Source organism: Condylura cristata, unplaced genomic scaffold (assembly GCF_000260355.1).
Source record: "Condylura cristata isolate star-nosed mole 26May11 unplaced genomic scaffold, ConCri1.0 scaffold00004, whole genome shotgun sequence".
NCBI classification, from domain to species: Eukaryota; Metazoa; Chordata; class Mammalia; order Eulipotyphla; family Talpidae; genus Condylura; species Condylura cristata.
In genome coordinates, this window is record NW_004567105.1 from 69289498 (window position 1) to 69301862 (window position 12365).

Genomic DNA, 12365 nt, shown 5'->3' on the forward strand with positions numbered 1-12365 from the left:
ACACACTCCTCTCTACCACACACTCCTCTCCACCACACACACAAACCACCCACACACTCCTCTCTACTGCCTCAAAACACACACAACACTACTCTCCACGCACACAGCACACCTCTCCACACACAACACACACCACTACTCTCCAACACACACAGCACTACTCTACACACACAAACACTACACTCTATACACAGTACTCTTTCCACACACACTCCTCTCTACCACACCCACACAACACACCCACACAACACACTCCTCTCTACCACACACAACACACTCCTCTCTACCACACACTCCTCTCTACCACACACAACACACTCCTCTCTACCACACACACAAACCACCCACACACTCCTCTCTACCACCCACTCACACTACTCTCCACACATTCTCCACTTCCCCACTCCTCTCCCCAGTACGCCCCCATTCGCCCCCATTCTCCACTTCCCCAGTACGCCCCCTCCCACACTACTCCCCCCTACCCCCCCCCCCACTCCACTCACTACTCCCCATCCATACACTACTCTCCACTTCCCCACTCCTCTCCCCAGTACTCCCCCCCCAACCCCCCACTACTCCACTCCACTCCCACTCCCCTCCCTACTCTCCCCTTCCCCACTCCTCTCCCCAGTACTCCCCACTCCTCCCCCCCCAACTCCACTCCCACTACTCTCCATCCATACACTACTCTCCACACTCTCTCCTCCCCCACTCTGTAACGGACTCACCGACTCACTCCACTCACCACACTCCCTGTAACACACACACACTCCACTCCCTCTAACACACACACTCCACACAACACACCAGCACAGCGCGCGCGCGCACACACACACACACACACACACACACACACACACACACACACACACACACACACAGAGAGCACAGTGGCAGCAGCAGGCAAGACAGAGAGGCCTGCTGTGCCTATGAATCAGCTCCTCTGGCCGGGGCTCGAACTCAGGCCGCAATGGTGAGAGCTCTGAGCCTTAGCCCCTAGGCCATCAGGGGAAGTCCTAACCTGGGAGGGTTAAGGTAGACCTATTAAGGGTCTGATGTAATAAGGACCACATAGGCCTAACGGACCACCATAGGCCTAAGCACCTAATCAGCTAAATTTACGAAGTAAAACACTTCACTGACCCTTTACCTCTTTCAGGATGTAATCACATAAAAGGGGTACACATATACTTTTAATTATTCAATGAAGGCTTAAGCTTCGGAAATGCAACTGCTAGTCCCAGTCCCACAGATCCCTTTATAAGTGGTGGTTTTCCTTGCATGTATACAGAATGCATATAGAATGCACAGCGGTGTAGAGAGCAAAGGTAACATGGACCCCCCCCCCCCCCATGAAGTATTGATGCCTTAGAGATAGATGTGGAGTGATAGCAAACATTTGAAGTGTGAACCTGTAACCCTAAAACAATGTAACCCAAGGATGCCTCAATAAAAATTTATAGTTTTTCCAGTAAACATTCAAAAGAATGCCCAATGGTCCACATGAATAGAACCTTCAAGAATTTTGTTCTATGAATAAAAAAAAAAAAAAAAAGGTCTACGGGACTACATTTAGCAGAGCATTTAAAAACCACATAAGGTGTAGAAGCATATCTTTTCCTTTTTCTACAGTGATTCCAAGCCAACCTTCTACTGTCAATGTAGCAGGGGTGGGGGGAAATATGAGGATCCACACAAAGGACTATGGGGGAGAACTATAGGGAGCATTACAGTACATGAGCAATGATGTCTGAAAAATACATGCACTTTTTTTTTTTTTAACAATGTCACCCATCAACAGCAGTTAAACCCAGCACCCATCATTGCTACTCTATAGCATAATCTGCAAAGCTGCTGGTGTGCACCTGATAAGAGGACATTGTTGGGTAGGAGACCATCACACTCTGCACCGGAGTTCCCTGCTGGCTGCTCATCATGCTCTGACTCTGAGGTGGCTGCTGCACCCCCATGAGGCCTTGGAACCCCTGTTGACCAGACAACACCGGCTGGTAACCTGCCACAAAACAAAACAAAAAGTACCTTCTGAATTGGTTGTGCCAGAAAGAATGGGGAGCAGTGATATTTCATAGGGTAGGCATATGTGTTCACACTACAACAGCCTTCAGGCGCCTCCAGGTGCCTCCAGGCACCTCCATGTGAGGAATGTGAGCTTTAGAAAACTTGTTCCCTCAAATGCTTCTAAAAATGGATAAGATCATGGTTCCAAAACACCCAGTGATCCTCACATCTTCATGCAGAATGGTCTACTGTGACAATGCTAGATTCTTCCCAACACTATGACAGGCCTCGGCTGATGTTCGTTGATTGCTAACAATCGTGACCTTTGTGTTTTCCTTTATAATACTGCCAGTAAAGTTTTTTTCTTTTATCATCAAAATTGGCTAATTCTCTTACTCTTTCTTTTTGCCTGAAGTCATTGCACACAGGTCTCACCACTTATTAATTTTGCACAGATTCCATTTTTCACAACATAGTGAATAAAATGATTGACTATCCTGAGTAATTCAAATGTCCATTGCCTTAGTCATAAGGCCACAACAAGTAAAAAAGGCATGATAAGCTTTTCTTCTTTGTTGCCACTAGTTCCCAAGAGAAGGGTCTACTAAAACAATCACTAAGTGACTAGCTAGGAAGAATATAGGCTATTATAATGAACACATTTGTTTGGCTTCTGGGTTGGTGAGTTGCTTGGGATTCTTTTCTAAGTTCACTAGAATTTATACTAATTATCTTCATTGTCACTCACCACAGCAAGAGATTTGATGTGTATTCTTAAAGAAAAACTGAATTGTTCATATAAATCTTGGAAAGAAAGGTGATTTAGGTGCAAATGACATGATGGTAGATGAAGAAAAGAATCACTTCATGCTGTCCAGTAAGGTTCCTTCTGAATTCATATTAACTACACAGACAAATACGTGCATTACAGTCTTCATACAATTCTGACAATAAACTTTTTAAGTCCTACATTTCTTCACATAAATCCTAAGCTAAGTTATAGAACCATATATAAAAATTCCAACATAGGGTAAACACATTTGCATCAATAAACATTACTGATTGAGTATATTGGAGAAGCTTCAACTGTATTGAGGAACGATAACAGTTTTCTATCGTCTTTACAGAACACAATTCTTTGCTGCCTTCACCATACACTCATTAGGGAAACACGACTTGGGAAACATGACTTGCAACGAGTAGTTGAATGAGGAGGTCAGCCCAATTCATCGAAGGAGATTGAAAAATAGTGCAGTCAATTTGGAACATCTGAGAGAACAAGGTTGGCAGGAAAGGCAGGATGAGTCACGGAAAGCTTGTGGTTGGGGGCTGCAGCAAGTGAGTGCTTTATAGAGACCCCTCGCTTATGCCCCTTGTTTTTCATTCACAGTACTCACCCTCTATCACCTTCACAATGGTTTTCACTTTTCGAAAACAGTTTGTAAAGACACCCCCACGTTAAAATAAAATTAAAGATAATGGCCATCTTCCTGCAAACTACATTTTGTCCACAGTGCGATGAGAGCCCTTTAAGACTGGTCACATCTGATACCTAAAGCGTTTACAACTTACACAGGAAAAGACATTGTATTTGGGAACAAGCAATTCTACAAAAGCTCATTCACTGTCCTCATGCCCTCCTAGAATGTTTAATATAGAGGCTTTTGTAATATGAATTACAAAAAAAAAGTTTGTTTTTTTTTCTGGAGTCTGGAGAAAAGATTTCATCTCCAAGTTCTTACCCATCTACTCACTCCTGGTTCTTTTTTTTTTTTTTTTTTACCATTTCAACAAATATTTTTATTTATTTATTTATTTATGTTTAATTATTACAAAAATTTATTTTTACATCATTTTGCACATTTTTTTTTCCATCTCGATTGTAATCCCCGTGGGTTTCCCATCACCAAATCACCTGTGTGCCACCACCATAGTCCCGTGCATTTAAAAAAGTTTTTTTTTTTTTTACCATTTGCCATTCCTGAGTTTACCCCGTCCAATATTCATTGGCCCTGAAAAATAACTTTTCTTTTATTGTTTTACTATGGCTTCATTGCTAATTTCATCGATTCCCTGATAGCACCGATTGCTACATATGGAGGAAAATATCCATCACTTAAACCACAATGGTAGAAAACATAGGAGCAATCTCCCTTGCCATTTTGTTGCATAGCAAAATGCCAGCAAGGCGAATGCATTCGATGTCCTCACAATGGTGCCTATAATTAACCTTACTTTTGGTTCAAGATGCAAAGCCCAGGTAGAATACGAGAGCTATGCCTTTAAAATGTGTACAAATACAAATTTTACAGGGAAAGCCCAGTTGGTCTTTTGACGAACACACACAGCTACTATCTAAACAAAAGCGGAGAGGAAAGTCTGGGGGTGGCATGGACGGGGCAGTGACCTTGCGTCTAACGATTATTTATCTATTTGCTTATTGAAAACTTCCATCCTTTTACAGAGTCATCTTCACAATGACTGTTTCCCAGAGCCTGCTCAAAAATAAATTGAGATGGCCTCTGAGAGATTTATTTATTACAGCAGCTTGAAAACAAAACGGGTGAAGGCAAAATAAGTCTTATGATAATAGAGCTGTTAAGACACACAAAACCAGCATGTCTTGGTAGAACAAGGAAGCAAACATCAAATACCATTCAAGGCGAGAAAGAGAGAGTCGAGGGTGGGTGACATCACCCCAATAAAGGCGCAGAGCCTGAGACCAGGATTTATCTTAGCTGAGAGCACAGATGCTGTCACACCCCAGCGTCTCCCCCTCCCCGGGCCTCCTCTGCCGATGATTTGTGAACTTTAATATTCAGTTATGTATAGCACAGGGCTACCGGCCCTGCACCGGTGTTCCCACAGTAAACACACTTAAGGCAAATAAAGATTTATGTGAGCAGCGAATAATGCTTTCTATTTCAAAATGAAAATTTAAGTGTAAGGAAAGCCCAATTTATATTCATGAATCTCATTTCTCAATTCGCTCTCCAGGCAAGACATTTACACCTGGACTGGTTTAATTGGAGATGCCCATTTCTGTAAATGATGTTACCAATGTCGGTAGCAGACTGGTCTTTAAGATAGGAGGATGTGTGGAATGGGACTTGGAGTTCCCGTCCAGGAAGAGACTAATAAAAATGTGCTAACAGTGACCCAAGGATGCACTATGAACTAGCCCTGTCTGCCTGGGAACACAACACGCTGGAAGCAGACATGGTGGCCCCGGTCCAACCTGCTCATCTCATCTACTCAAGTGAGGAATGTGCTACTTGTCCATGCCTTGCTGTGAAATGATCAGTTTTTCATAATTATGGAGGATTAGCAAACTATAAATCATCTTACTAGAAACATCAACAACAACACCTGCCCTGTAGGTTAGCTACGGAGTTCATGAAGACACGAGCTGTTGTTCTTTTTCTCATTTGCCATTAATTCAATTTGTTTTACTCATGTGTCACTTAATTTCTGAAGGTGAGGAAGTTACAAAAGGACAAATGCTTCCTAGCAAATACTCTGCTAAAGTGGAGGGGTAGTAAGATTTAATAGTCTGCACCTTGAGGCATCTGCAACTTTTACAATGTTTCCAGGACACTTAAACAGTTACTAATTATTCACATTTTAACAATAATTCATCAATATTCTGAGTAGGCCATGTTTTCCTTGATACACAGTTATGAAAAACCAGAAAGCTAGTGGATTTTGGATTACAAATTGTTTGACTGCAACTGACATTATTTTTAATGTCATTTGAATACTTTGTCACAGATCCAGGATTTTGGAAATGAATGAAATGATCACATAGTAACCAGATTTTAAGATTTTGCTACCTGGCTGTTGCTCTTGGTTTTGGAGGTTGAAGTTGAGGATGGAAATAGTTGAGAAGGCAAAAATTTATGTACTAAATTGATTGAAAAGTTAATCAGTTCTCACTGCTTCCACCAACCAAGTAGAGAGAATTGCATATTACATTTATTGAATGAAGAATTCCAAATATGGTAGATGTCTTTTCGATAATTAAAATTAGTAATCTGCTTCATAGCAAAATTAGTTATCTTGGTACAAATATTTCTCAGAGTTCCTAAGGAACAAACTGGCTATTTGATGATGCACCTCAAATGTACCTATGTAATTCTGAGTTGCATTTGCAGTAGCTCAGCTATTTCATGGCTGGGGACCGAAAGGAAGAAAACTACTTAGCAGGATTAGATTCTCCCTTTGCTGATTTTTATAGTTCAAGCATTGTGTCACTTTGCAACTACTGATCTACTTCTCTTTCTTGTCTTCTTATCACTGCTACATTTTCAAAATCCTGTGAGGATTTTGCCATTATAAACTACCTAACTATATTTGTTCATCCTTTATTCCAAAGAGTGTGGCAAACTCTTTCACCTATTGTCACAACAAGCCTGAGAGATGGTCACTATAATAAACTTTTTTACAACAGAGAAAACCGTGACTTAGAGAGCTGTAAGAACGAGTTAGGTCTGCAGGAGGGGAATCTAGAATTTCAATTGTAGTTCTCTGTCTTCATCACACGTTGTTTTCAGTCACTAAACTATATATATCTATGTTTATGTCTATATGTAGATATAGATATTACATATCTTGCATTTATCAAATAAAAGCCAAGGTAAAGCATAATCACATGTCAAGTCTGTTCATGCCACTCAACGACACGGAAAGGTTTGTTAGAGAACTAGACAACAAGACAGACAGTTGGGTGGAGTAGGGTGGGGGTTGGTCAAAAGGATTCCAGTGCCGGCCCTCCCTGGTGGCGCAGCTGGTTAAAGCACAGCACTGAGAATCTAAAGCCGCTTCCGCATGAGTTCGATTCCCGCCTGCCCCCGAGGTGACCACATGGCGTGGCAGACCTCTCCTGACCCGCCCGCTGCTCCCCTCAGCAGTGTACTTCGTCGATCTGCCTGTTCTGCTCCCCACTCTGTCTCTGGTGAATCCTCTCACCCTCCGCGTCTCTGGCCTGTACCCCAGTTCTGTATGCACAAATAAATAAATCTTAAAAAAAAAAAAAAAGGATTCCAGTGCCTTCCTTTACTTCATTAGTTTCCATTCAGCTGACACTACAGTTTTCAGTTAGCATGACTATTTCAAATAATGCCTCTTCCCACAATCTTTGAAGACTGTATCTTTACTCTAGAGTGTTTTCTCAAAATGATTTTAAAATAAAATAGAAAGACAAGTCAATTCTGTCATTTCACTGTCTCTCTGGCAATGGACTACCCCTAGGAAAACACTGGACCTTGGAAACATAAATAATATTTGTAGTGTTTGAAAGAAAAATAGGTAAGAGAAAGAAGATACACAGGAGTATGGCAAGAATGCCTACGACATCCTATGTGGGCCTGGAGAAATCCAGATCCCCCAGGTTCTTGGCCATCACTGTCCTTTTGGAGTTGGTAGATCATAGTCACCATGCTTTCTAATTCTGTGAAAACTATGGATTGTTTTCAAATTTTATTTTGTCATGATAGCACTTCTCTAAGACAGGGGGTCCATTCAGGTTTCATCCACCAGTGCACTTTGGAAGGTTCTGGTGGGAGAACAAATGCACTTCTGGTATCTCTAAGGTTCCCTGAAAGGGAAAAAGCAATCTAGGCCACAGTGAGGTAGATTTGGGGTCATGAATACTCCAGGTTTGCTCACGTAAAGTAGAAGAGGGACTGAACATTTGTGGAAGATGGACTGAACATTTGTGTGGAAAACTAGGCCTCTCAGAACCAAAGGATCCCTGGGCACTCAGGAACCCAGGTGATTTCACTGGCCTTTACAGTACTGCCTAGGCTTCTCCTGGGTGGCAAATCCCAACAGAGTGGGGTCAACTTTGAAAATCCAGGTAGGAATCTTTTGAAACACTTTTGCCAACCTCCCAATTTCTATGACCTGAAACCAAGTACAACTCACTGAGCAAGAAAACAGCAGAGGTTCCATTAGAAAACATTTTTTTTTTAAATTATAAAACATACCAAATGTTAAAACACAAGGTAAAAATAACTACCCTGGAAATCATAATCAGACAATACTTTGGTCACATATATGAAGTAGCATAGCATCTACTGATAAAAACCACCCTAGAAATTTTATTTCCTCTCACGCTGGGGAAACCTATTATGACTTCTTTCACCTTGTGTTCTGCCGTGTTTATAGACACTCTCTGTGACTATTTGCTTTCCTTTTCCTTGCCCTTTATTATTCAGCGGTTTTAATTCTTGAGAAACATGATGCAGAATGACCTGAGGGGAGCATGCACAAGAATGGAGGTAACGCAGCACATGCCCCGTGAAGGCCGGTTCATCCTCATGAATTTGAGGAAAGCTGTGACAGGCACTAAGTGGAAGTCTGCTTCCTGAAGCAGTAGTTTTTCTTCACACTCGCTCTTTTGCTCATTAGCTTTCATACTGCACGAGTGTAATTCTTAAAAGCCTCTTTACTGTCCCCCGAGAACATCCACGCATGGGTCATTTTCTAATGGCAGTACACATCAGATGAACCCTCCTATTACAGCAAGCTCGAGGGCTTCTTCACTGCAATTATACCATCCTGATCCATGTTATCGCAACTACAAAGCTGGTTTTCTTTCTCTCTCTCTCTCTTTTTTTTAAATCAGGGCAAACATGAGAGACATTGTTAAATGACTAGAGGAATGGATCATGCACGGAATTTCAATGAATGCCTCCAAGGGAAGCCAGCATTGAATTCCATTTTAAATGGAAGAGGCTGTCATATTATTGAAGTAATTCTCTGAACTTTCTGGCCCATAGTGCAGTGCTGACAGCCAGAGAGCTTCAACAACCCAGGGGGAGAAAAGCTTCATGAAAGACACACAGACGTTTTACTTTCTTAATGAGCTTGTGTGGCTTGGAAGAAAATAAGGCTTTTCAGAATGCTTCCCCTCCACCAGTGTTAATTATGGACACACTTGAAACCGGGCTGGGTGGCAGCAAACTGCTCTGAGCAAAGGTATGGTGCCCTTTCCCACCTTAGCCTGGGGCAAAGTCAAGATGGAAGTGATTTTAATCATTCCTTCCCCCTAAAACTTTCCCCTTGTGGATATTTTTACTGATGAACTGCGATCGATCAGTTTATGAGAATAGGAAAATCATGAGTTCAAAAGTGGTGGGTCAAAACACCACTGGCTATCACTGTCACAGAACTTCAGGGTAGCCCTGGCCAACTATTTTGAAAATAAAGTTATATTCACTGATAGAATCTGTAAAAATCCACCTCACTACAACTGGAAACCATCATATAAGCAATGAATGGTGAATCAAAGTGGCTGCTCACTGGGCATTATCTTTTCAAAGTATGCAAAGATAACTATCTTCTTTGGTTCATTTCCAGACTGGTATCATTCTTACCCAAACACTATTCCAGTGTTAGATGTCACAATGTTATTGTTTTGTTGGTAGAGTCTACTGGGAGAAAAGAACTATTTTAGGGCAGAGAAAATGAAGACATGAACTAATAAATAAGGCAAGATGGCAGGAGTGGAGATGAGGGCTACATTGACCAGATACTTAGCATGTGAACTACCAGAAAGGGGCACACCTAGGATTCATAGTGTCACCTTTTTGGTAGGCATGAGCATGGTTTACTGAGTATGGTGATACTCACAAATATCCAGCAGTAACCAGAACACTGACTTTTTGAAAAACAAAATCCATGATTTGTATATAATACTTGAGGATGTCCCTGGAGTGAATATCCCCACCATGCCAATTTTAAACTACAAATAGCTTACAAGCAACCACTCAAATTCCTGATTTTTTAACGATTCCTCTTCTGAGTCCAAGGAAAAAAAGATTGCTCTAGCACAGCAATGATCTAGATTCAATGTCAAGCACATTTTCAGTTTACTTCACTGTTGTTCTTTTTACCCTTCCTTTTCAAGCCTTGTTCTTTGAAATCTGCTTAAGACCAATAGGAGCTGTTCACAGGTTAGAAACATGCAGTACATTGGATTAGCACTAGGCTAGGAACATGCCTCAGACTCTAGGGTGGTGGAAGAGGGAAAGTGACTTTTGGTGTGAGTGGGAAATTGTTTGGTGTAAGTGGGAAATTGACATGTATGTGGTAGAAAACTTCCAGAAGACTGGTTTGAACCTAGCATTAGAATAAGATGAACAGGCTTTTGTTAATGAGTGCCTAGAAGTGGGGATAGTCAGGAGCAAGGTGGTATAATCATGATGGCCAACATGTTAAAAGTCCAGAGACATGAAAGCTATGTTCAAGTTTTTTTTTAATATTTATATTTATGCATACAGAATTAGAGTACAGGCCAAAGGTGCAGGGGTGGTGAGAGGATTCACCAGAGCCAGAGTGGGGGAGCAGAACAGGCTGACTGACAAAGCCTACTGCTGAGGGGAGTAGAGGGTGGGTCAAAAGAGGTCTGCTGCACCATGTGGGTCACCTCCGGGGTGGGAATCCAACTCATGCTGAAGTAACTTCAGCTTCCCAGTGCTGTGCTTTTGTGACTTTTTCCATCTCAGGTGTAATCCCTGGGGTCTTCCCATCACCAAGTCACCCGTGTGCCATCACATAGTCCAGTGTGCTATGTTCAAGGATTTTCAGTATTTAAAGTTAGTAGCAGGGTAGAAATGGGGAGGCAGCACAGGCAGGTTGCAGAGGAAGGGTGTATATCCTTGAAAACCATTTGTACAACCAGAACTTCATGATGGAAGATGGAGGATACATGGTAACTTTTCTAAGCAAAATGACAACATGATGGATAGCCATTTCAAAAGTTTCTTCAGGAATCACCGAGGGGGTACACAACTACAGGTAGGGATTCTACTGCAGGGCCAGAACTGATCAAGACAGGAACTAAGTGTGCAGTGGCAGCAATAGAGACAAGGGACACATCCGAGTAGTACTAGGTGGTCAACTCACAGAAACTTGCATGTATGACCTGTAGGTTAGGGACTGACAGAAAAGAAAAATCCAAGAACAATCCTGAGCTCCGATTTGGATAAGGCAGTTGATGTGCCTTAACTGTAGATACAAAAGAGACGAGTAAATGAAGAGCATGAGTAAGCCCATGAGCTAGTGTTCTAGGTAGCTGAGGCAATGTTTTCAGAGGTACAGATTTGGGAGTTATGAGGCACAGTTGCTTCTGGAGACAATGTATTTATAAGAGGGTATAGGTTGAATAGACAGTCAAGATGGAGCCCTCAAGCACTATATGACTCAAATATTGTTCTTAGGAAAGGAAAGTGCAATAGCAGAATGAGAAATGGTAGGAAAATAAGAAAAAAAGACCCGGAGAGAGTGGCATCAGAAAGAAAAGGGAGGGGAGGTTTCAAGAAAGACAAGACTAAATCTCTTATACTATACAAAGGTAGTAGACCCTGGGTTCCAAATTCTACTGGTGGTTTGGACAAAGGCGGAGACAGTGATGGGAAAAGTAGCCAGCTAGGAGAAAAAAGGAAGTGCAAGGGTTCCTCTGATGAGCCTTACAGTGAGACCATGGACACGGCAGAGACCGAGCAGAATCAGAGGGGAGCTTAGAGTTCATGATATTAATTTTTTTTTGTTTTAACATGAAGGGTATTGTGTGTGTGTGTGCATTTTGGAAAAGGAAATAAAGGGGAAAAGATTAAACATCAGGGAGGACATAAGAAAAATCTATGGACCTGTCATAATTCACAGCACATTAACAATCAGTGGATGCACACAACCAAGAAGGTTGGAACCTGAGTGTCAGAATCTAATTTTTCTTGCTGGACCACCTGAAAGTTTTTGGTGTGAACTCCTCAATACTCTGTACTTCACTTGACCCAGCCATGAAGTGTCCTGGATCTTTCCTCTCTGCCAATTTGGGTGAAGACATAGAGCTCAGAGAATTTATGAGGAGAAACAAAAAAGGAGGGTGGGCAATGGGTTGGGGGGCAGGATTTTGAATATTGTCATGGTGAATGTGATATGCATCTGATGAGATGTGAACCTGTACCTGAAATCATATTGTGTGTCATACACCAACATGATCTCAACTAAAAAAGTGCCACAACAAAGATTTTGGGAAGGTAAGAGAAGACAACCGAATTAACTTCTGAGAAGAATCTAAAGGAAGTGTAGCTTATTTATGCTATGTATCTGGTCAGTATCTCTTGACCCATAAGAAATTGTAATTACTGAAATCTTGATTAAAGATGTATATGGAGCCTATGATCTCCAAAACTCTTCATTCAAAATCCAGTAGATTTTGCAGCTCAGGTAGAGAATCAAATTTCCAGGAAGAAACTGAAGTGTTATAAGATGTTTTGTTAAGTAGAGATATTCTTCGAACACACACATGTCAAGGTTTCCAGGATCTAGTTGCTTCTTCC

The 12365-nt window shown here is 41.7% G+C and overlaps 1 protein-coding gene across 2 annotated transcripts in view; it reads right to left on the bottom strand.

Moving 5' to 3' along the window:
- The window catches only part of ARPP21 (cAMP-regulated phosphoprotein, 21kDa), a 100384-nt gene that overhangs the window by 1168 nt on the left and 86851 nt on the right, over positions 1 to 12365 (bottom strand). For both annotated transcript variants that reach the window (XM_012720375.1, XM_012720374.1), the window contains one exon: positions 1866 to 2014. In XM_012720375.1, coding sequence (XP_012575829.1) covers positions 1866 to 2014 — 149 coding nt within the window. The remainder of the gene's footprint in view (positions 1 to 1865; positions 2015 to 12365) is intronic.